Source organism: Leptodactylus fuscus, chromosome 2 (assembly GCF_031893055.1).
Source record: "Leptodactylus fuscus isolate aLepFus1 chromosome 2, aLepFus1.hap2, whole genome shotgun sequence".
Lineage (NCBI taxonomy): Eukaryota > Metazoa > Chordata > Amphibia > Anura > Leptodactylidae > Leptodactylus > Leptodactylus fuscus.
The window spans coordinates 16,899,421-16,923,900 of record NC_134266.1 but is presented as its reverse complement, the minus strand read 5'-3'; the positions used below and the strand labels follow the sequence as shown (position 1 = coordinate 16,923,900).

The window sequence follows — 24,480 nt, the reverse complement described above, 5'->3', positions numbered from 1 at the left end:
ACAGGCATGGCATTCCAGGCTACTAGTTTCCAAAATGTGGCTCCATAGTTAATATAAAACTACAACGCCCAGCTTAAAAGCAGAAGAGCCACCACCGGCGGAGACTATTGCTCGAGGAAATATTATCCGCTCCACCTAATGATATAAATAGATGTCTTAAAAGTGAAGATTCAATTACATTGAAAATAAATAGCCTAAAGTCATGTGAAGGTAGAAAACCCCTTTAATATAATTTGTGATAATAATCAGAATTCTAATAATCGCAACATGTGTCAAATAAAAGAAACCAGTTCAACGTATAATACAATTTGGAATCACATTTTGACAACATAAGCGATAGTTATACAGATCTCTGTAAATATCATATAAAAATGTAAGAATATTTTTTTTTTTCAGTTTTGACATATCTTACAAGTTACTATAAACTGTCTCCCTCCTGAAGACATTAAAAATATACATGAATAGATTGTAACATTTGTTTCTCTTTCCATAAAACGCTTCCATAAGTTTTTTCAGCATGCCCCTACTGCGTACAGAAACATAGCTTTCCAGGTCAGAAGGTTTACATACTGTATGCTAGTTACTGTATCTACTTTAGAATTCCATTACACAAATGGTAACATTCAATAGCAGTAAAAGCGCTAGAATTGTCTTTACATTGTATCCTCTAATATATATTTTAAATCTAGAAAAGCTATTCTAATATATAATGCATACTTTCACATATTAGAAAAAGAAATCCAACATCACCTGAAATGGATCGTATTTTCGCATGGACAATTGTACGAATAGGTAACCAGATTAGACATTGTATCCACTAGACAGTTAGTTACTCAGTTATGGAATCCACCCTGTAATCCAATTATATCATGGCACCTGATACAAAATAAGACCATTGTGTATCTTCTATACCTTCATGGTCAGCCTATGCCAAGTGGCGCCATTTTATTCAGCAGTTTCTAATATGTACAAGTGCACGGTTTGACATCGAACGTCGAGGAGAATAAACTGTTAAAGGCGTTTTCCATATATTCTAAATTTCAATATATTGTCAATATATATTTTATATTGTCAATATATAATTATCAATATATATTTCAATATATTCTAAATATTTTAGAATATACTGAAATATAATAATTATATAATAATTGATTAATATTAGATTGGTGGGTGTCCTTATATACAACACCCCCACTGATCAACTAATACACAGAGAATGGGGAAGGAAGCAGACAGCTCTGTTCTCTGTGTACTGCAAGTCATCTCCCATTCAATTTAATGAGACCTAAGTTGATATCTCTTAGCTCTGCCAATATACAGAAAACAGAGTTGTCCGATTCCTTTCTCCATGTGTCAGAGCTGCTAAGTGATGAAGATGGCAGGTGTCAGACCGCCCATAATCTGATATTAGTGATCTATTTTTATAATTGGTAATGACTATTTTTGGCATGGAAAACCCCTTTAAGCTTGCCATCAGCTCCTGTACTACATATAGCTGACCGTCACTTCTGAGCCCAAGCCATTGGGATAAGTTGGGAGGCTCCTATATACATTATATTGTTGACCAGTTCTGCTACAATGATTGCACTGGAACAGCATTCATTTAATATACAAGACCAGGTTTACCGTATTTATAACACAATTGAAAGCTTCAAAGAATTCTGGTATCTCACAAGTACATTTATTAGATGGATAAATGAACCCTCGCACTATAATTCCAATACCGGGTCAGGTTTTATTATGTACCTCCTTTTTGTTCTTGTTTTATAGTTCAGAATATTGTTTTGTAGGTCATAGACTTATCCTTGGTTCACATCTCTTTTTGGGTAAGTCCATTTTTATGTTCTCTCATATGAATAGAAGAACAGACTTGCCATTAAGACTGATCCCTTTCATGATGGACACTAACAGATCAAAAAAATCCATTCGTAATAATGGAGTCTTTTGGGTATCTGTTACGTTCTCCATCATTAGATTGAATACATTTTCCCAAAATGAACATATATGGAAAACCAAAGTCTGTTTGGAGACAACTGCAGATATTCCCAACATATCCAACAAGAAAAATGCCACATCAAATTTGATCAAGAATGGGCGGACATGTCATTTACAATGGAGTGTTACCAGTTGGGTTGTATTGTCTCATAGTCTGACATTGTACAATCATGGTGGAAATACAATTTGATTCAGGTCTCCCAAGCTATCTACGGGGCTGGGTTGATACGCTAGGTGGTGGTTACAAATTCCCTATAAGTGTCTTGAATCCTAATTTAGTAGAAAACCATTATTTTTGATTATTTTAATGTTAATTGAGGGATTTATTGCATATTTTCTCACATATGAAAAAAACTAACATGTGATGTATTAATAAACTAATTAAGTATGAATAAAAATTAACCAGATAAAGCTTTTAAGCTCAGATTTTTTTGTGAAAATAACACATTATTTTTCAAAGACTAAACATGATAGGGTTAAAATGACCCACCAGGAACCTCAAGTTGTGTTCACATTGGCATCATCATTATGCCCTATCAGTCTTCTATTGAATCTGAAAAGTAATATAACACAGTTTGCTTTGCCGGTAAATGTTTGAAAAAATTATTCTAGTCAATGAGATCTCCTCAATGCTGATCTGTCATTTGCATTCGAAAAAAAATTACATCAAAGTAAAAAAGAACATTTTTGCAATTTTACTGTCCACTTTGAGCAATCTATAGTGTTAGATGTGTTCTTGTAAATGAGCAGATTAAAGAGAGACCTTTTACTGGATCTTCCACAGGAGAACACATGGGCAAGCAATGAATTACCCCACAGAACCACCACAACGAAAATGAAATACTACAATGGCGGGACATGCCAAAGTCCCTCAAACGTAGAGACGCTCTCCATAGCTTTGCCGATTGTTGAGATAATCCATTCTATTAACTTAGAACTCCCTAATAGAGTACGAGGGAATAGGATACTAAAAACCCAAACCAAATCTCGAATAACGTTAGGAGATGGGGGGGGGGGGGCTTTCAATATTTATTTATTTTAATAATTTGAACATGGTAGAGATTTTGTGCATATCTACCATTCGTCCATAGTGAGCTATAAACAATGTGCAATAAACTCTCATTGAACTGTAGTGGATTAGAACTAGTGATGATCGAACGAGTTCACAAACTAATTTTGTTAAAAAGTTCCTCAAGATTTGGATTGCGCAAATCTAGCATTTTTGGGTAGGAAAAGTGTATCTATTAGAAAAAAATAATTTTTGCATAAATTTTCATCTTTCCTGGAGTCTGCTACAGCATCCTCCAGTGTTCTGGTCTTCTTCAGGTGCTGTCCACATCTTAATGATGTAATTTGACCTATGTGTCACCACTAAGGTCTGTCAATGGGTTTCAGAGGTCATGTGCGAGGAAAGCGTGACACACCTCATAGTATGATGACATCATCAGCACCCATGTGACCACTGAGACCCAATCACCAGCCTTAAGTAGTGATGTGGTAGACAAATGATGTCATTAAGATAGTGAACAGGCCTACAATGTGGGGAGGTTGGGGAACTTCTTTGTTTGTAAGTATAAATAAAACCTTAGCAAAGACTCATCTGGTGCAGACAACTGAGAATATCTAAGACAGCGCTAACACAGAGAAATTAAATGGTCTTTGTGGTCACTCGCTACCATGTTGCTTTGGCTGATACAGATGTGTCCACCCTTATCTTGGTTGGGTTAGGAACATCAAATTATCATGAAAACAATTCAATAGAATATTGCAACAAGTTAACAAAACCCTTTTCAGGACACAATCTATAGACTCCTATAGGATAAACATCTTGTGACAAAATATCACAAAATCATGTTATGGAAAGCCAGTAGGGATCAGGAAAGATCAGATCCCGATCGGTGATCGAGCAAATTTCACGATCGTGATTTTCTGGAAAATGATCAAAAATCAGATTTTAAAAACGATCCTGAAATCTCAAGATCGGCTCAACCCTACTCCATAAACAAAGTAACTAGGGTTGAGCGATCAGGAAAGATCGGATCCCGATCGGCGATCAAGTGAATTTCAGGATCGGGATCGGCTGGAAAATGATCGAAAATCGGATTTTAAAAACGATCCTAAAGTCTCAAAATCGGCTCAACCCTAAAAGCTAGTCATCTTGTGACTATCTGGACAAACCAAGACAAAGGGTGAGGAAGGAAACATCTCTATAGGAATGTTCTGAACAGGGAACTGTATTCTATTTACTAATTTAACACAATAATCATATTAGGGGTTAAAAGTAAGGCAGGTTACTGTGAACATACAATAGTTACCAAATTCAGGTAAAATGGTTATAACTATATGTATTGTACAGCCATTCCCGTCATGTCTGAATTGCCGTGGGGGTAATTTTGATACATTCCCTCTAAATAATACAAATCAATAGGAACAATGAATCACTGTATCTGCGCTCTGTCATTATTGCATTAATTTTGCAAGGATTAACTTGGAGATTTAATTTTTGTAGTCACTTTTGCTTGCATGCTCACATCGGTGTACTGATGAAACTGGAATACATTATACAATATCTTATCTCCACTTCATGAATATGCATTTATACACGACTCAACGACTGGAGCAAAAATTCTATTTGAAGTTTAGATTTTGGTGACACACTCAAGGTCACGGGTGGAGATCGGGCTTCTAATACGAAACCAGAGGTAGACAAAGGGGGAACCTTATATCATAAGTATTAGTAACGTGGTACAGAACTGTACTATAGGAAAGTGTGAATGCTGAAAAAAGCTGCAAAAATCGAAGCGCCAATTGTTTATGTTTGACCGTTAACAAAATATAGTGAATGAAGATTTTTTTTCTTAACTAAATGTAGAGTTACACTTTAAGGCTTTTTGTTGGCTAAAAATAAATATAGTTGTTTTATCTATGATAATATAGATCAAGTAAACTTGATGTTCTTTAAAGGGGCTCTATCAGAAAAATGATGCTGTATGAGCCCCACATATGCGTGAATAGCCTTAAAAAAGGTTATTCAGGCACCGCTGATCTTATTTTAACCCCCCCTCCCATTTTAAAATAAAACTATAAAAACATATATGTAAATCATACCTTAGCATGCGCGCTGGGTGGTCGTGCACAATCCGACATCATCTTCTGGCATGCCTTCCTCTTCTTTCAGCAACGCCCTCCGGTCCTGGCTCTTCCCCGGCTTCATCGTCGTCTTTTTCCGGTGGTTCAAATCCGATTGGATCAAATTCGGTGCGTGCACACTGCCATTGAGAGAAATGGCGCCAGAGCATGAGCAGTAGCTCCGGAGGGAGCGCTACTGCGCATGCACCGGATTTGAACTGCCAGAAGACGACGACAATGAAGCCAGGGAAGAGCCAGGACCGGAGGGCATCACCGAAGAAGAAAGAAGAGGAAGGCGTGCCAGAAGATGATGTCGGATCATGCATGACCGCCCACCGTGCACGCTCAGGTATGATCTACATATATGTTTTTATAGTTTTATTTCAAAATGGGAGGGGTTAAAATAACATTAGTGGTGCCTGAATAGCCTTTTTATAAAGGCTATTCACGCATATGTGGGGCTCATACAGCATCATTTTGCTGATAGAGCCCCTTTAAAACAGATATATAAGGCATACAATTCATTAAAGGAGCACTAAATATTGAAAATACTAATTTTCCCAAAAAAACTCCTCCATTAATATCATCCTTTACATTAAACCTATTATATCTCATATTACAGTTAGAATTGAGAAATATATTCACTCTGTCCCAAAAACTTGCCATATCTCCCTACTCCTCCTCATTGTCCTTTGAATGACTGTAAGACAACTGGCTGCAATGGAAACATCCCTACTGTGTCTAGTCTTAAGAAGGAGGAAAAAATATATATTCTTAATTCCCTGAACTCTTGGGTAAGTTGATGAATATCAGCAGGAAATTGACTTCTTTTTACTGCAGGATTGCTATGAAACTGTTTGTTTTAGGAACTTCTAGAAAAGTCTACACACTGCCATTAGAGAATTCTCTTACTTTTTTTTATGGTATTTGTAGGTGTACCGGTCCTTTAACTTAATCATGCTCTGGATTAGAAAAAAAATTGATTTTTTTTCCCAAAAAATTAAAGCTGCTCATTTCCATTGGCTGTAGTTAACTCATTTACGTCAAGTTTATTTTGAAGCTTCATTGCTGTTATGTTGAGTCTTGACATAAACCAAAAAAAAAATCTGATTTCAAAGAAAGTGTCACTGTTTCAATTTAAGTAAAAATTACAATATCAGATACTATACCGCTAATAGACAAGAACTGGTGCTGCGTCTCAAAAAAAAGAAAAAATCTGATTTTGGACAACCCAACTATTTCGTCAGTGGCTTGTCTGGATGTATATGATGAACGGATTCATATGGAACTGCCATATACATATAACGACACTTATCGCAACTATGTTAACCAATGGAACCTAGAAGAAAACCCTCCTGTCAAAACGTCACTTCTGGAACCAATCCTTAGTTATGGGTTGAACAGACTTAGTGTTGGTCTGAGGTTCCTTGGGCTCACCAGGTAAACTTATTCTGGGGGTACACCCCCTAACAACCCCCAGACAATAGACCATAGTACCCCTTAAACTTGTCTTCTGTTGGACTACTATTGTGTTAGTGCTTGGGTCCAACAGAGGATCAGTTGATACTCTCATGGGACAGTCCGCCACTGAACAGTCCCCACCGGTATCAAAATCTTGACTGCTAACATTACATTTCACAGCAACATTGCAACCGTTCCCATAATTCATATAGAAAAATAAAGCTTAAAAAAATAAAGAGAAAAATAAAATTCTTAAAAAAATAAAAGCAGTTCTAATTCACCTCTTCATGACTTATCTTATATCTTATATATCCAGATGGATAGATCTAGATCAGTGGTTCTCAACCTTGTTTGAGTTACCGATCCCACCAGTTTCATATTCGCATTCACCGAACCCTTCTTTAGTGATAAATCAAATACGATTTTTTTTCAAATTCAAGATATATATATATGTTTTTTTACTGGTATGCAAAATGAACCGTGCATAGGGCCTAGGGTTCGATCGAACCCTGGTTAAGAACCACTGATCTAGAGCTTCATTATACTTGGCGCGCCAGTCCCTAGTGATAAGATGGTCACAGCATATTCCATTACGCATCCTATATACAGCATGTTTCTACGTAATGAACAGTCTGGACCGGTCGATAGTCTTAAGCCTAATTTAAGAGAACCACATATAAGAAAAAAAGTATGCATTATATATTAGCATAGCGGATTTGCCAACCACAGGACGCCTTTTTAACAAGGAAAAAGGAAATATTTTATAAATAGTACACTTTATTTTATAATAAATTAAAGGAATTTTTGCAGTCAACTTTATACATTTATACTGTTATCAGTCAGACAAACATACTAAATTAATCAACAAAACCTTAAAGTACAGTAGATGTGAGTTGTTCAGGTATGGACACGTACTGACAATCGAAAGCTAATATTAGCCAATAATTGTCTGCAGCAGAGTGCTGACATTGGGTGTGCATCACCAATCTCTCCCTCTGTGAGTGATAATGGGCTTTGTCATGCTATGCTTTACTGTCAGTTTCTTTTGTTTGGATGATGTCGTTTGATATTTTGATTTCAATCGTTTCGGCGCTCAGAGCTTCTTTGCCATTTTCCTCCTTTAGTAGTAATTTCCTAAAAAAAAAAAAAAAGATAAATGTATTTCAATAACCAAATATGAAAATAATGCCATACCAATAACAGATAGTAAATACAGTATATACTCCAGTATAAGCCACATTTTTCAGCCCAGTTTTTGAGCTGAAAAAGCCCCCCTAGGCTTATACTCGAGTCAGCAAAAAAAAAAAAAAGAATTATGACCAGCCACAATATCAATGTATAGAATCTCCCATAAAATAGTGCAAAAAAATAAAAAAATATTTGAAAAAAAAATAAAAAAATAAAAGTTCTAAATCACTCCTTTCCCTAGAATACATACAAAAGTAGAAAATTACTGCAAAACACATACACATTAGGTATCCCTGTGTCTGACAGTGCCCAGTCTACTGAATATAGGGGATCTGCGAGGCTACTGTTCCGTCGGGAAGGGGTTAATAGGAGCACTTCAGATACACTATATTCAGCCAGACTGAATTCCAAGTGGGGGAAGAAAAAAAAAAAAACAGCCCTCAAGCTCAGGGAAGGAGCAGACAGACAACCAAAACACCCCCTCCCCTTCCCCAGCACCTACTGCACCCCAAAACTCCGACCATTTTAATTTTTGAAATTTTCCAGTATCTGCTTCATTTCCCCCTAGGCTTATACTCGAGTCAATAAGTTTTCCCAGTTTTTTTGTGGTAAAATTAGAGGCCTCGGCTTATATTCGGGTCGGCTTATACTCGAGTATATACGGTATATAATACATGGACAAAATTTTATCCAAGAAAGACTCCCGAAGTACCATAAAATGCTAACACCTCCATGTACCAAGATGGTATCCCTTTGGCGTAAGTTTGAAAAGTCATTAGGGTCCACTACAAATTTGTGCTCGCTTAACCAATTTCCAGTTTGGTCAAGGAAACCGATTCAACACAATATCATAGCATGTCAAAACATTTTGAAAGGTTACAATTCACACTGTACTGCATATCTCCACAGGGTAGTCAGACGTAGAAACAAATAGGATAGTTAGCATATCTAGAGTTGAGCAAAATAATTGTCAGAAACCAAATTCAGTCTAAATTTTCCCCAAAATTTCAGATTTTGGTGAAAGTTTTTAGATATAGACTTGAGGTCATTTCCATAACCAAAGTAAATCCTTTAAATCATCCAATGACCAAGGCCAGACAATGATAGTTGTCATGAGCTTACACATGTCATTGGCTGGTTTGATCATATGGTTTAGGAGATTACTCTAACCCATTGAAACTAGGTCATTGACCTACATGAATATCATCGAAGGGAACAGAAGAGACAGAATGCAATAACCTATACACATATATTAATCAAATTAATAAAAGTTACATTTTATTGCATCCTAACCATTTTCCCTTCCCTGATACTCAAGTAGGTACTTAACCTATGGTGTATATTTAATACAATATTTACATTGTATTTTTGTTATAATCAGGTCATTGACCTAGTTTCAGTGACCAAGAAGAAACTCTGAGCCCCATCAAACCAACCAATGACAGCTGTCAGTCATTGTCTGGTTTTGTGGTCTGAGAGGTCCCTCAGTCACTGAAACTAGTTCATTGAGTTAAATACATGGTTCAAAATCTGAGAACACCCCTTTAATACTAAACTCATCACCCATGCGTTCTTTATTATATCTTGCAGAACTAGGCAGAAACATATTTCTTCTTCAGTTTAAGGACAACTGGTTTCATGGATGTGAAATTCTAAATACATAGCATTGAGTATAACTTGTCCTTGACCATAGATTGCAGTACTATTGTCATGAGCTCTTATAGTTCATAATTCCATATTGGTTGTTAGACATGAGAAAGAACAACCAAGGAACAAGCAGAAATCAAGAAGCAAAGACCATCTACTTATAGAACACTTAAGCATGAACGCCAGCGGTAGACAAACAATGGGCTACCAAGTACTGAAATCTCATTAACAGAGGAAGCATTCATAAGCGAGCAAGCGTTCCTAAGAGAGCAAGTATTCTATAAGAGCAAGGCATTCATAAGAAAGTATTCCTAAGAGAGCAAGTATTCCTAAGAGAGCAAGTATTTTATAAGAGAGAAAGCATTCCTAAGAAAGTAAACATTCCTAAGAGAGCAAGTATTCAGTAAGACAAAGGCATTCATAAGAAAGAAAGCATTCCTAAGAGAGCAAGTATTCCTGAGAGAGCAAGTATTTTATAAGAGAGAAAGCATTCCTAAGAAAGTAAACATTCCTAAGAGAGCAACTATTCTATAGGAGAGCAAGCATTCATAAGAACATAAACATTCCTAAGAGAGTAAGTATTCTATAAGAGAGCAAACATTCATAAGAAAGCAAGCGTTCCTAAGAGAGCAAGGATTCATAAGAGAGCAAGGATTCTATAAGAGAGCAAGAACTCGTAAGAGAGCAAGAATTCATAAGAGAGCAAGCATTCGTAAGATGGCAAGCATTCATAAAAGAGCAAACGTTCATAAAGGACAGCAAACATTTCTAAGAGAGCAAGAAATCTATAAGAGAGCAAGCATTCATAACAGAGCAAGCATTCATAAGATGGCAAGCATTCATAAGAGAGCAAACATTCCTAAGAGAGCAAGCATTCTATAAAAGAGCAAGCATTCATTAGAGAGCAAGCATTCATAAAAGAGCAAGCAATCACAAGAGAGCAAGCATTCATAACAGAGCAAGCATTGATAAGAAAGCAAGCATTCCTAAGAGAGCAAGAATTCTATAAGAGAGCAAGCATTCACAGGAGAGCAAGCATTCGTAAGAGAGCAAACATTCCTAAGAGAGCAAGCATTCTATAAAAGAGCAAGCATTCATTAGAGAGCAAGCATTCATTAGAGAGCAAGCATTCATTAGAGAGCAAGCATTCATTAGAGAGCAAGCATTCATTAGAGAGCAAGCATTCATTAGAGAGCAAGCATTCATTAGAGAGCAAGCATTTCTAAGAGAGCAAGAATTCTATAAGAGAGCAAGCATTCATAAAAGAGCAAGCAATCACAAGAGAGCAAGCATTCATAACAGAGCAAGCATTGATAAGAAAGCAAGCATTCCTAAGAGAGCAAGAATTCTATAAGAGAGCAAGCATTCACAGGAGAGCAAGCATTCGTAAGAGAGCAAGCATTGATAAGAAAGCAAGCATTCCTAAGAGAGCAAGAATTCTATAAGACAGCAAACATTCACAGGAGAGCAAGCATTCGTAAGAGAGCAAGCATTCATAACAGAGAAAGTATTCATAAGATAAGATAATACTTTAATAGTCCCACAGTGGGGAAATTTCAGACGGCAATCATTCGTAAGATGGCAAGCATTCCTAAGAGAGCAAGTATTCCTTGCCAGAACTGGAGTTCGAAGATACTAGACACAAGGAACTGGAGACCAAACACTCGACTATGAGAAATCAACGTTCTAAATATTTAGACAACACACACCATTGAACTATATGGACAGGAAAGGTATATGTATATAAGGCAAGGGCTGGAAGGAATCAGAACAATCAGAAATAACTAAGACCACAAACCAATAGACACTGGAAACCTAAGACTCAACAGTAAACCCCTGAAAGTCATACCTGCCGTTATACCAGTGCCCTACATACAACTATCAACTTTATCATGGGGCTGCAGGGCTGGAGCAACAGGTTGATATGGAAACGTACAAATGGACACACAAAAGAGTTTTAAAACAGGAGATATTATCTCTATATAATTTTTGTTTAGCTAAAAGTAGGTTCCATGAAGATTTTTTTTTTTTTCTTATGTTTGTGTTAAATATGGAAGGAATACAGAACATATGTAAATATAAAATAAATAAAATATAAAATCCTATAGATAAATACATGCACACAATACAAGTACTGGAGATGAAGATATCACAATGTCCCCAGAATTATTTCTTCTGTTTCTATACATAAACATTTGTTATGGTTCTGTGTATATATTTAAAAATAATACTTTTAAGCGACAGACGCACTAGTCTACAAGGCACTGCAGCGAGGTCCACAGGCCCAGATGGGCAGCTGTAAGGTCTGAACAGTGTGCTACCAAATAAACTGCACTGACAGTCATGTGGCGCGGTACTCAATGTGAACAAGCTGCAACAACACCCTGCCAGTTAACCTCACTGGACAGGTGCACCGTACAGCTGAAACAGCAAGGCTACCAAGGGTTAACCATCACCCCAAGTCAGCAACAAACCATGCTCCTGCAACAGCTAGGAGTGCAAAGGAAGTTTGACAGTATAAAGAGGCTAACTCAGAGACCACACCTGCTGTCAACGCCTCAGGCTGGAACCGAGCCCACTGCTCCTAGCCTAGTGTAGGCCTGACAGTTCTGGATTTACAGGTTCTAACTACAGTGCAGATAGAGGCTAATGAAACCCCACACAGGGGCCTAGTTTGACAACCTGCCTGCAATGCTGGAGCCTGTCCCTGTACTACTGTCATTAACAAACTTCAGTCAAAGTGTGAGCACCGGGCAGGCATCGGCTCACACTATTTAAAGGGAAGTCCCCGCCAAATAGGGGCGGTAGCCATGACCTCACCGCTCATCCTAACAACAGTGCACATCAATATCCTACAATAAGGAAGTGATGTGAAGTTGCCTTTCCTTGAGGTCAAACTAAATCGCTTTCCCTCTCAATGTATCACAATGAGTTACTTTAGACATAGAAGACTATGGAGAGGGAAGAGGGAAGAGAAGACATTCGGCTGCACTGAAAAATCTCAGGTGACATTGCTATATTTCAAGATAAGACTCCACCACTGTACAGAACGTAGTGATAAATAAATGAACAACTTCCAACTGCCCCTCCTCTCTCCATAGACTTCTGTGGGAGTAGTGAGATGGATTTTACAGCTTAATAAGTGGAAAATGAGACACATTTCTTCAATAAAGATATATTACATGGTTTGTTCTATTCACATTGACTTCTTATTTATGAATTGTTTTATAACATCAGAATCATTTTACCTGCACTGTCTGCGGTACACGATGTCAGCAAAATGCAATGACAAATAATATGGTCAAAAATGTAAGTGAATTTCTTTAGTCATTTGTTGAGCTCAAGCAGAGCAGACAGACAGTATAAAAGTATAGAAAACATTAGGCAACCTCATAAATCGTTTGGATTAAAAAATACCCCACCGTTTTGTGGGCGCAGCTCCTCTGCTGACCTATGTGTCTCTACTGTTACTGCGCAGCCCTGAACCTCATCTTCCCATCCATCTGTCCCCTTTGCTTTCCTAGCTTACTAAGTCTGTTATTAGGAAGTAGGGGACAGATGGAAGCAATATTGTAATGCTCTTTATGGCGGTATATTGTATGCCAAAGGGCTACTGGCAGAGACAGATGCAAAATCAAAGCATCAGTTATCTCATAAAATCCTTAAAGTGCTTACAAGTCCGATCTCCTCTTTCTCTTTCTTAAAGGGGCTATGCAGGAAGAATGAAAGATTGCCAGTGAATTCCTTTCACCAGATATTCCATCCAGGAGAGCCCCCTTGAATGGAATACTAAACGCAACTGCAAGCGCTGTGCAGTAAAAGCACACGGACCCCATAGACTATAATGGCTTACCGTCAGATCTCCGCAGAGATCATGCAGACAGGAAAGTAGTTCACAATGTACTTTCCTGTCCACATGAAGAATGTGGGTAGCGCGCGGCCAGCACACGGACCCCATTATAGCCTATAGGGATCCGTGTGCTTTTACTGCACACCGCTTGCAGTTGTGTTCGGTATTCCGTTTGGGGGGCCCCCCTATGCGGACTCCCCCGGACAGAATACCATCGCAGATGTGAAAGAGGGGTAAGTTTCAAAACAGCAGACACCCATGGATCCCATTCAAGTCAAAGAGGTCTGTTGGGCTTCTTATGTTACCACTATTTTAGCGGTACTCATGTCCATTGTTCTGATCCTTCAATGGACAGAACTATAGACAGCCAACGCTAGTGTGAACCGGGTGTAAGTTGACATGGTGTAATTTAAAAACCTGCAGCACAGATTAATGTTATCAATGGAAATGCCACAGAAAATGGAGTATCCTCATGGAGTATCTCATCTTCATAGTGATACAATAGCTTGTAGCAGGTTAGGGGGATATCATCACTCCTTGGGGAGAGACCACCATATAGGTGTGTGGAGACTTATTAAGCCATTAGCACTCCACTTTGCAAGGGACTATAGGAAGAATATGCAAATTTGTCTTCCATGATGTAATTAGGAAGTCAGGTGCCTCAGTGTTGCAAACCAATAGAGGGCACTCACTGGAATGTGCAAGCCTGTCTTCCCTGATGTAATTAGGAAGACAGAATCTCAGTGATATAGCCCAATAAAGGCTGCTCCCTTTAACATCATGCTCGACCTTCCAAGAGGCCTTTGTTTTGCAATGATGCTGGGATTATTACCAGTTTCGATGTTATTGCACCTCGTCAGCCTGGTGTAGAGAAGACTAACCTGGTAGGCTTAATAACTCCAAGGGGTGACGATATACCCCTAACCCTGTCTAGGCTTCTCACCTCTACCAGGTTAGTCTTCTCTACACCAGGCTGACGAGATGCAATAACATCGAAACGGCCGTCCTCGGTTGAGAGACTATACCTGGTAATAATCCCAGCATCAGTGCAAAACAAAGGCCTCTTGGAAAGTCGAGCATGATGTTAAAGGGAGCAGCCTTTATTGGGCCATATCACTGAGATTCTGTCTTCCTAATTACATCAGGGAAGACAGGCTTGCACATTCCAGTGAGCGCCCTCTATTGGTTTGTAACACTGAGGCACCTGACTTCCTAATTACATTGTGGAAGACAGATTTGCATATTCTTCCCATGTAGCAGGTTAGTCAATGAAGAGTCTACAATGGACAAGCCTTGCTCCATATGGATCTAGCTTAATGGAGTTATATAGGAGTAGAAAGAAAATGCCCATTCTTGTGCGTGGGCTTTCTGATATTGCATCTCTGAATGAAGCTGAGCTGCAATACCAGACACAACCTGTGTACAAGGGTGGTGCTGTTTTATAGGGGTGAGGTTGTTTTTGCTGCATTTGAGACAAGCTTTTTAACTATTCAATGACCTAATATTATCGCATGGCTTATTTTTTCCCTGTAAATATTAGCTCTCAGGTACACCTATAATAACACTCCATAATTATCTGTCACAACATCTGTTCCGTGCTCGCACCTACACAGCAAAAGGGAAAGAAAACAAACACGTAGTGTTTATCATGGGTTACAGAACAACTTTAGTGCTGTCACCAGTCTTTATCATTTACACTTCAGTAACACGCTTTTTTGCAAATGAGATTTAATGAAGTACCAGTTCTACATGTGACAGCAAATTTCGGTAACCGCGCAGACAGCTGAGGGCAATTTTGTTATCCGCTCAAATGCTTTATCCCACATATTTTATAAACAGGATGATAATTTATTTACCGAAGCAGAAAAAGTAAAACTTATCAAAGTAGCAAAACTCAGCTTGTTTGGCAAAATTCATTGTGGGATCACAATCTGATATCTGGGCTTTTCCAGGCTGGGGAAACCTGGACTATTACTGAAGAGTTACCGGGGTGAGGAAGAGCTAAAAAACAAGGTATCCTGGTCAAGATCAATAGACTGTGCAAACTAATCTGGGGGAGGCAAGGAGCAAAATATTTGTCATTTAGAAATCATTCCATTTTCCATTTTCCACCTTAACCCATTCTTGCCAAATTTTTTGCGGATTGAGAAAAAAACTGCATCTGCAATATATTCCTATGGGTTTTGTTTGTACAGCATCACCATATGGGATTTTTTTTATCATATATATATATATATATATATATATATATATATATATATATATATATATATATATATATATATATACATACATACACACATGGGGACAGATTGGTTGCCTCAAATCTCATTGCGAGGTACACTGATCTTCACCATCATGGGGGCAAGCATGTAGCACCAGTAAATAGATGCCTTAGTCAGTGTTTGACCAATGCATCTAAAGGGTTCATGTCTACAGTCGGAGTAATAATTGGCCGAATGCTATACAGTCGGCCAATCAACGCTGGTTCTTCTCCTACCTTTAGAAGTCTTCTCCTTGCAGCGTCCCCGCGGCGTCTTCCGGCTCTGAATTCACTCTGCCAGGCATCGGGCCTGGGCAGAGCCGACTGTGCATGCCCGCTTGTAGTGCTGGCATGTGCAGTCGGCTCTGCCCAGGCCCGATGCCTGGCAGAGTGAATTCAGAGCTGGAAGACGACACGGGGACGCTGCACGGAGAAGACTTCTCGGAGGATCCAGCCTGACCCTCACTCGTGGACTTGGTAAGCGTAATTTGATCGAACGTTGCCTACCCCTGAAATGAGCATTTTCCCCCCATAGACTATAATAGGGTTCGATATACGATTCGAGTAGTCGAATATTGAGGGGCTACTCGAAACGAATATCGAACCTCGAACATTTTACTGTTCACTCATCTCTAATAGAGACCCATCCACCATTGGGCCCATTCAGTTCCTACCTTTATATTAAGGTGGATGTCAGCAAGGGGTTAAAGTAATTATACCAAGTGTTGATGCAATCCCCTTTTAATAGGACTGGGGTTAACTTCATAATCTTTGCGGATGGGACTGCAGGGACTCCCAACAATCTTTATGGAGTTGCCGCTCAATTCATTGTCTGTAGTAGAGCTGGAAATGCTGTACTTGATTATTTCTGTCCCTCTCATATAGAGTGAATAGAGGGGCAGGGCTCATGCTTGGCCTGTCCCTTCATTAGAATGGGGGTTCTGACCTCTGATCTTGGGATCAGTAGAAGTTGCAGCAGTTGGATCCCCCTTAATGATTAAGAAGCTATCGACAATTCCGAAGAAGATCACTCAATTTTCCTGTTTTTATGAATAAATTGAGAACTGTGAATTTTAAGTTGAAGATTTGTCTATAGGGGAAAAGGGGAATAGTAAGAACCATTTACTATTTCTTCCTAAATTTTTAGGAAGAATAACAGGGGGATGGTACAGAACAAAATGATAGGAAACGATGCTCCAAATGTGCCATTTTAGGGGAAAAAAAGTACACATATTTGCAAAAATAAACAAGTCAGGAGAGGTGACATGTCCTGTCACAATTTTTTCTGCAAATGCTGCAAAAATTCATTGTTTTATGAAACTTTCCAAGTCATAGCCTTTCGGAATGCGAAATATAAGAATGGCATTTTCGGGAAAAAATGATATATGTCACATTATATGCTGGACCATTATGCACAGGGATATAATAATAATAATAATAATAATAATAATAATAATAATAATAATAATAATAATAATAATAATAAATAATATGTATTTTCTGTATAGAGGAGCCTAGTACACAACACTACTGTGTGCAGAGGGATTCACTAAAAATACATTTTATACAAGGTGTGAAAAATGCTGCAAAGTAAGAATGTATTCAGAAATAGAAGGGTTAAAGAGGACCTTTCATGTCCTCGGTCACATGCAGTGAATTCTATTGGCTTTTCCATTACGTCCCCCGGTTGAAGAGCTATCGGTACCATTACTGTAGCTCTTCAGTGTCAGTGTACTATCCGTAGCTCTGTACTGTGAGGGGTGTTCCTCAGTGCTCAGTTTCATGGCTGGGTGGTAAGAAATGCCCCCTCACAGTACACCGACACTGAAGAGCTACGGTAATGGCATCGATAGCTCTTCAACAGGAGCACAGAACAGGAAAGTTGAATTCAGCACAGTGGTGTATTACACTACATGAGCCTGAAGACATTAAAGATCCTCTTTAATGGTCTATATTTGCCAAATAAAAAAGACTCAGGAAAAGGGAAATGTCATTCCCATCAATATTTGGTGTGACCTTTGCCCTTTACCTTCCATCAGTTCTTATCGGTAGAACTCGGCAGGGAGGTTGCTCCCGCCATCTTGGAAAACTAAGCACAGATCTTCTCTGGATGTAGGCTTGCTCCAATCTGTCTGTCTCTTCATATTATCCCAGATAGACTGGATGAAGATGAGATCAGGGCTCTATCTGTGGGGGCCATATCTTCCAGGACTCCTCCTCCAAAGGGGAGGAGACACACCAAATATTGATGGGAATTAGACTTATATTATCATCATTTTGTTAATTGACAAAAATAAACTATTAACCCTTTTATTTTCTGAAAGCATTCTTACTTTGCTGCATTTTTTACATTTCTTGAGATACAATGTGAATTGTGCTTTATTTTATATACAGGAGACCTGGCTAGCCGTCTCTTCTCTGGTGCCATAAACAAGAAAAGAAAATATAAAAATCTCATTGAGTTTTCACCCAGGACATAAGTGTATACGGGTCTGGTATTTGTATTCCCGTCACTGGCTAGTGCACTGCGACACCAATAACTACACGGTTATCGAGATAAAAGATAGTTTTATAACAAGTTTCATCAACGAAGACTGCACGGCCAAATACTGTGGCCATATGGGGTAAAATTGTTATGTGTGAACTAGCTCTATAGTATAGCTAAATAGATAATATCTGGTGGCACAACGCAAATACAAAAATGAAGGGGCAGAGAAAGTCCCATGACTATGGCAATATCCGTAAACTAGACTTTAAAGTGAGAAGGTTAAACAGACAGGTAACATATCTCATACCCGTTCTTTTTGGATGTAACACCAGATAGGCAGGTAGTAATGTATTGTATAGTCCAATAGAGCTAAATGCAGCCCTAACCTGATACTGAGCCGACTATCGGAATTACCGCAATATTCTGAACAACTAAAGATTTGACGAAACAACCTGAAATTGTTGTTGCTTTTGTTTAACCTTCTATTTCTCATTCCACTAAAAGCATCTTGATGGCTCCTTTTCCTTTCTTGTTTTCCATTAGTACTTAAGGTCAACTTGGTCAACTTATTAAAAGCATCTTAACAGATTTACTGAAAGCAAGCAGGGTAAGGGTTGATTCACATCAGTTTGGTATTCCCTTCGGGGGAGTCCGCATAGGGACCTCCCAAATGGAATACCAAATGCAACTGCAAGCGCTGTGCAGTGAAAGCACACAAACCCCATACACTATATTGGAGTCCATGTGCTTGCCGCCAGATCTCTGCAGCGAACATGCAGAGAGGAAAGTAGTTCACAATGACTCGTGCGGTGATCTCGCGGCAAGCACACGCACCCCAGCACTTGCAAATGCATTTGGTAGTCCGTTCAGGTGGGTCCCCATGTGGACTCCCCAAATGGATTGCCAAATGCAGATGTGAATGAGGGGTAAGACTTGTTTCAATAAAGGAAGATTTAAGGTCCATGTTATTGCCAAAATAATTGTATCCCATAAGGTTCTATTCACAGGTAAACTAAACTCATATGTACAAAGAGTAAAACCAAAAATGAACAAACATAATGGAAAGGGACGGTAAATATAATGATCGTTGTAACCTCAACAAGCTCTTAAGACTTCAAGAACTTTGTAAATGTACAGAACTGTGCAAAAAAGTTTTAGGCAAAGTAAAAATTCTTTCAGAAAAAAAAAAAGTGTTATTAGTTTATTTTTATCAGTTAAGAAAATGAAGTGAATGAAGAAAAGAAAAATCTAAATTCCATTAATATTTGGTGTGTTCTTTGCCCTTATAGGACGAAGAGTCCTGCAATTGATGATATGGCCACCACAGATATAGCCAGGGCCGGCGTCAGCGCACGGCATAGTCGGGCAAGTGCCGGGGCCCACAGAGCCTCTGGGGGCCCCCCGGCACTTGCCTGTCACAATTTCAGCTCATCGGCGTCCGTCCGCCGATGAGCTGGAATACATACGCGATGCAGGAGCTGCGAGATCAGCTCCTGCTTTAAAGCTCCGGCCCGGCTTGCATGTGTAGGCGCGATGACGTCATCGCGTCACGCCTACACACGCAAGCCGGGCCGGATCTCACAGCTCCTGCATCACGTATGTGATTGGAGGGAGAGAGAGAGGAGCGTCGGGGGAACGAGGGAAGGTGAGTGATAGAAGGTGAGTGTAAGTGTTTGTTTTGTATTACATATTAAGGTGAAACATAATGAAGGGGGCCCATGAAACTGGGGAGCAAATGAAGGGGAGGGGGGGAACGGCATGACACTGGGGAAGATGAAGGGGGTGGGGAGAGAACGGCATGAAACTGGGGACAGAGATGGAGGGGGCCCATAGAAACTGGGGGGCAAATGAAGGGGAGGGGGGAACAGCATGACACTGGGGCAGATGGAGGGGGTGGGGAGAGAACGGCATCGAACTGGGGACAGAGATGGAGGGGGCCCAATGAAACTGAAGGGGCAAATGAAGGGGAGGGGGGAACGGCATGACACTGGGGCAGAGACGGGGGACATGAAACTGTGGGCAGATGAAGGGGGAGAACGTGATGAAACTGGGGACAGAGATGGAGGGGGGACATGAAACTGGGGGCAGAGGAAGGGTGTATATGAAACTGGGGGAGAGATGGAGGGGGGGGCATATAATTTACAGGTGACTGTAGGAGGATTATACTGTGTGGGAGCACATAATGAATGAGAATGGGTGGAATCAACATAAAAGTGGGTGGAGCTAAATTTGCAGCGGCGCGCCTCTTTGCCCCTCTTTCTACTCTTTAAAAGATTGGGAGGTATGGCGTTGGTGACGCCACACTCCTGCATGACATCACTCGCTTCATCTGCAACGCACAGTGTCTCGACTCCCCCACCTCCTTTACAAGGGGGCCCACTGAGGCTCTGTCGCCCAAGGGCCCATAAAAACCTGGAGCCGGCCCTGGATATAGCCCTGATCTCAACATCATCCAGTCTGTCTGGGATGACATGAAGAGACAGAAGGATTGGACAAGCCGATATCAACAGAAGATCTGTGCTTAGTTCTCCAAGATGGCGGGAAAAACCTCCCTGCCGAGTTCTGCCAAAAACTGTCTGCAAGTACCGAGAAGAACTGATGGAAGGCAAAGGGCAAAGGTCACATCAAATATTGATGAGATTTACATTTCTCTTTTCCTCAGATTTGGCAAGCCAACATCAACAATTTTTTTTTTTTTTAAACCATTCGTACTTTGCTGCATTTTCCTACACCAGCTCGAAAGTTTTGAACAATACGTAAAAAATATATAATAGACTAAACTTAAGATTAGTTTACGAGTCTGGAACTTTTAATGAGTTCCCCATGACCTTTTCTTAGATTTTGATGGGGACAAATCCTTAATAAACAAATTCTATTAAAAAAAAATCACAACATTCAGGCAAAGACCATTGGCAGATCACAATTCACAACACAACCACAGGGTAGCCACAAAAAGACACATGTAGCATAGACATCTCATGACAGAATATCACAAAATCAGGCCAACACGGTGGCTCAGTGGGTAGCACTGCAGCCTTGCAGCATTGGAGCCCTGGGTTTCGAATCCTGCCAAGGACAACATCTCCAAGGAGTTTGTATGCTCTCCCTATGTTTGTGTGGATTTACTCCCATACTTCAAAGGCATACAGATAGGGAACAAATGTACATGGTGATCTCTATATGGGGCTTGCAATCTGAATTTAAAAAAAGAATACCATAAAATTGAAGCTAAACATCTCTCTCGACACGTTTTAGTCAAGGTAAGAAAGGACACGTCTGTCGAGGCCTTCAGTAGTATCGTAAGAGATGGGTTGAGGCTTCTACAATAAAATTGCTACGATGTAATCATAGAATGGCCAGACAACATTTTCTAACAGGATAGATTTTAAATTCTCTTTCTAAAATTTCAGTGAAATAGAATGATGTTATCCGTCACCCACCATATAATTTACCCTCACATTTTTTTAAAAAAATATCCATTTTTTTTTTTTTTTTTAATGACACATCACACTTTCCCTCATTAAATTGAACAGAATCCATTCCTTCTACTATGTTTTGGAGGTCAATTATAGTAAAAAACCAAAAACTCCTCAAAACTATAGAGTAAACTTCACAAAATGAACACCAATATTGTTTACACATTGGTTTTATTTCTGAAAATGAGATTTTAAAATTTCTGCAAAAAATAATTGAAAAATAACAGAAAAAAGGAGAGGTCTAACTATTATCTTTTCGTAGAAAGATACAAGGCCATTGAAGTCAGAATGTCAAGGAAATAGCAATGTCTCTTAACATCTCTTCATTTATTAGCTTTTTTTTTTTATTTTGCACTGTTTAACTTGTAGAAAATATGTAAATAACATATTTTTTATCTTAAAGGGGTATTCCCATGTACATAATCCTATCTATATTTGTAGAAAGTTTCTGCATTGGTGGTCATATCCACGACAACCAATCAAGATAACAGACTGACACCACTAAGAAAGTTAGAGAAAATCTTTAAAACTCTTCAGAATTTTTAATTACTTATATTTGCAAAAATTTTAATTATCTACAAATTTAAAAATAATTATGTAGATGGGAATACCCTTTTAAGGGATTTGCCTATTTTTGACAACCCAATTGGGGTATATGGACATCATGGATTTGGGTTCGACATGAGGGATCTTCCTCTATTAGCCGGATAGGAAAGCCACTAAATAATTGCTCTTCTCTGTTTTACTTTACATAGTTACATAGTAGATGAGGTTGGATGAAGACATTAGTCCATCAAGTCCAAACTACAACCCTACAGTCCCCTACAGTGTTGATCCAGGGGAAGGCAAAAAAAATCCCATGAGTCTTATGCCAATTGCCCTATTTCAGGGGAAAAAAAAATTCCTCCCCAATTCCAAACTGGCAGTCAGTATAAAACCCCAGATCAACGTGTCCTTAAAATCTAGAGTCCATAACCCATAACTTTAACCAGTTACGTAGACTTTTATCCTCATACCTATACTAACTTAAAAACTTTACTGATGTATCTTAAACATAGATGACTAGTATTACACCCGTGGGGGTCCGCCCACATTAATTAGCTTTTCATAGCAGCTGAAACACATAGAATTGAGCGGAAAGAAGACAACTCTGGTCTCAGTATAGTTGCTAAACAGAGTCATTGCAGCTTATGTTCCACTCAAGTGAATGAGATTTAATCTACAGTTTCCTGGTTTAGCCACTACACAGAGGACAGAGCTGTCTGCATCCTGCTCAGTTCTCTGAATATCTGACTGGAGGTTGTGTCACTGATCTAGTACGGATAGCCTACCCTTAGGATAAATCATCATAGTTTTAGTCTGGAAAATCCCTTAAAGGTTTCCAATTTGTCTTGGAACCAATTCAGCACATTCTAACCAAAGCAACAATTGCACAAACCATGTCATGTTTAGAAAAGCTGCTTAACTTCTGAAAACCCTACTATAGATATTCATGTCCGGTCAAGAGGACAAATAATGAAGGACACATGTTTATCACATGGTCACCCATTTACTTTCGCTGCAAGGATCAGTCCATATCAGAAACCAAACTTACCTTCCCCCCTTCTGGGCCACTTTTGGCTGATCTAGGTGGGACAACCTTTCACACTGCTAAATAGTTATGCTGACTGTGCATGCCCATGGCCACAAGAAAATGGCCGCTCACACAGTAAGCTGTGTAAGTGGCCATTTTCTTGTGGCCGCTTACACAGTAAGCTGGTGTAAGCGGCCATTTTCTTGTGGCCAGGGTGTGCACAGTCAGCTCTGCCTGAGGCCCGATGACAGAGCTGACTGCACATCACTAGAAGATTGAAACCCAGGACAGAAGAAGACACAGGCAGAGGGTGTTCCTGAAGAAGATGGAGACGTCACTGGAGATTTCTCTCACAGCATTGGGGACCCAATTGGCCCCCAGTGCTGCGAGAGAACTAATTTGCATACCGAAGAAAACAGGATTTCTACCAAACAGTGGCGCGGAGAAGACATCTAAAGGTAGGAGAAGAATAGCCTTTCCTAAGGCTATTCCTACACGTTAGTTAGAAAAAAAGGGTTTCCAATGAGAGGATGCCTTTAAATTCTCTATAGCTTAGTGGGTAATATTTTAGGTATTTATATTGACTTTGGGTGTAATGTAAAAAAAATATTTAATGTCTTTTTATTATCAGAGACCACTGACTTTCTATCCGAGATGAACTTGTTTTATACAGACTAGGCTCCAGTAAACACCGGCATGAAAGATTGCAAACCAATAAATTACAGTTGCCTTGAGATATCTTGCTGTATGAAATATATGTTCTTCAAAACCCAAAGAGGTTTGACATTTTATAAAATACTGATAGTATTGAATGCACCTATGTGAAAGATTATGAAATAGCAGGTGTTATATCCCTGCTAAAGCTGCATTGACTGATGGTGCTCCAGGAATTGGTTTTAGCGACTGCACAAGGAAAAAATGGAGTTTAAAGAAACCATCTCCTTTATGTAACTTGTATGCGGAACCGATATGAGTAATAGGAGCCTGGAGCTCTGATAAGGCAACAGTCCACTAAATAATAGGAGACCTCTCAGATCGTAAATGTGGTTTCAAGAATTCAATGACTGCATTCCATCCTTACTTAACACTTTGGTCCAGGAGGGTGGAATTTTTTGAAAAAAAAAAAAAAGATGCCTTGAGCTCAAGTGGAAGGATATGGAAATGGCCATTGTAGTGGTGGGAAATCTCTAATTTCCACATATGCACCATATCTCCTTTCTTCTACTTCCCATTAGAAGCCTGTATTAATCTGTTTTTTTTTTTGTTTTTTTTTTTTTTTTAAAAAAAGATCCATCCTCCTGGTCCAAAACATCTTCTACTAAATTCTTGTAACTACATTTCATAGTGCAAAGTAATTCCTTTATTTCATGAATTAAGATCTTATTCCTGTGGCCAGAAATCTATATT

General features: G+C 39.2%; 1 protein-coding gene across 3 annotated transcripts in view; it reads right to left on the bottom strand.

Moving 5' to 3' along the window:
* Positions 1–7,276: 7,276 nt before the first annotated feature.
* The window catches only part of NCAM2 (neural cell adhesion molecule 2), a 393,282-nt gene continuing 376,078 nt past the window's right edge, over positions 7,277–24,480 (bottom strand). For all 3 annotated transcript variants that reach the window (XM_075263468.1, XM_075263470.1, XM_075263471.1), the window contains one exon: positions 7,277–7,722. In XM_075263468.1, the coding sequence (XP_075119569.1) occupies positions 7,611–7,722 (112 nt within the window). In that variant the 3' untranslated portion in view covers positions 7,277–7,610. The remainder of the gene's footprint in view (positions 7,723–24,480) is intronic.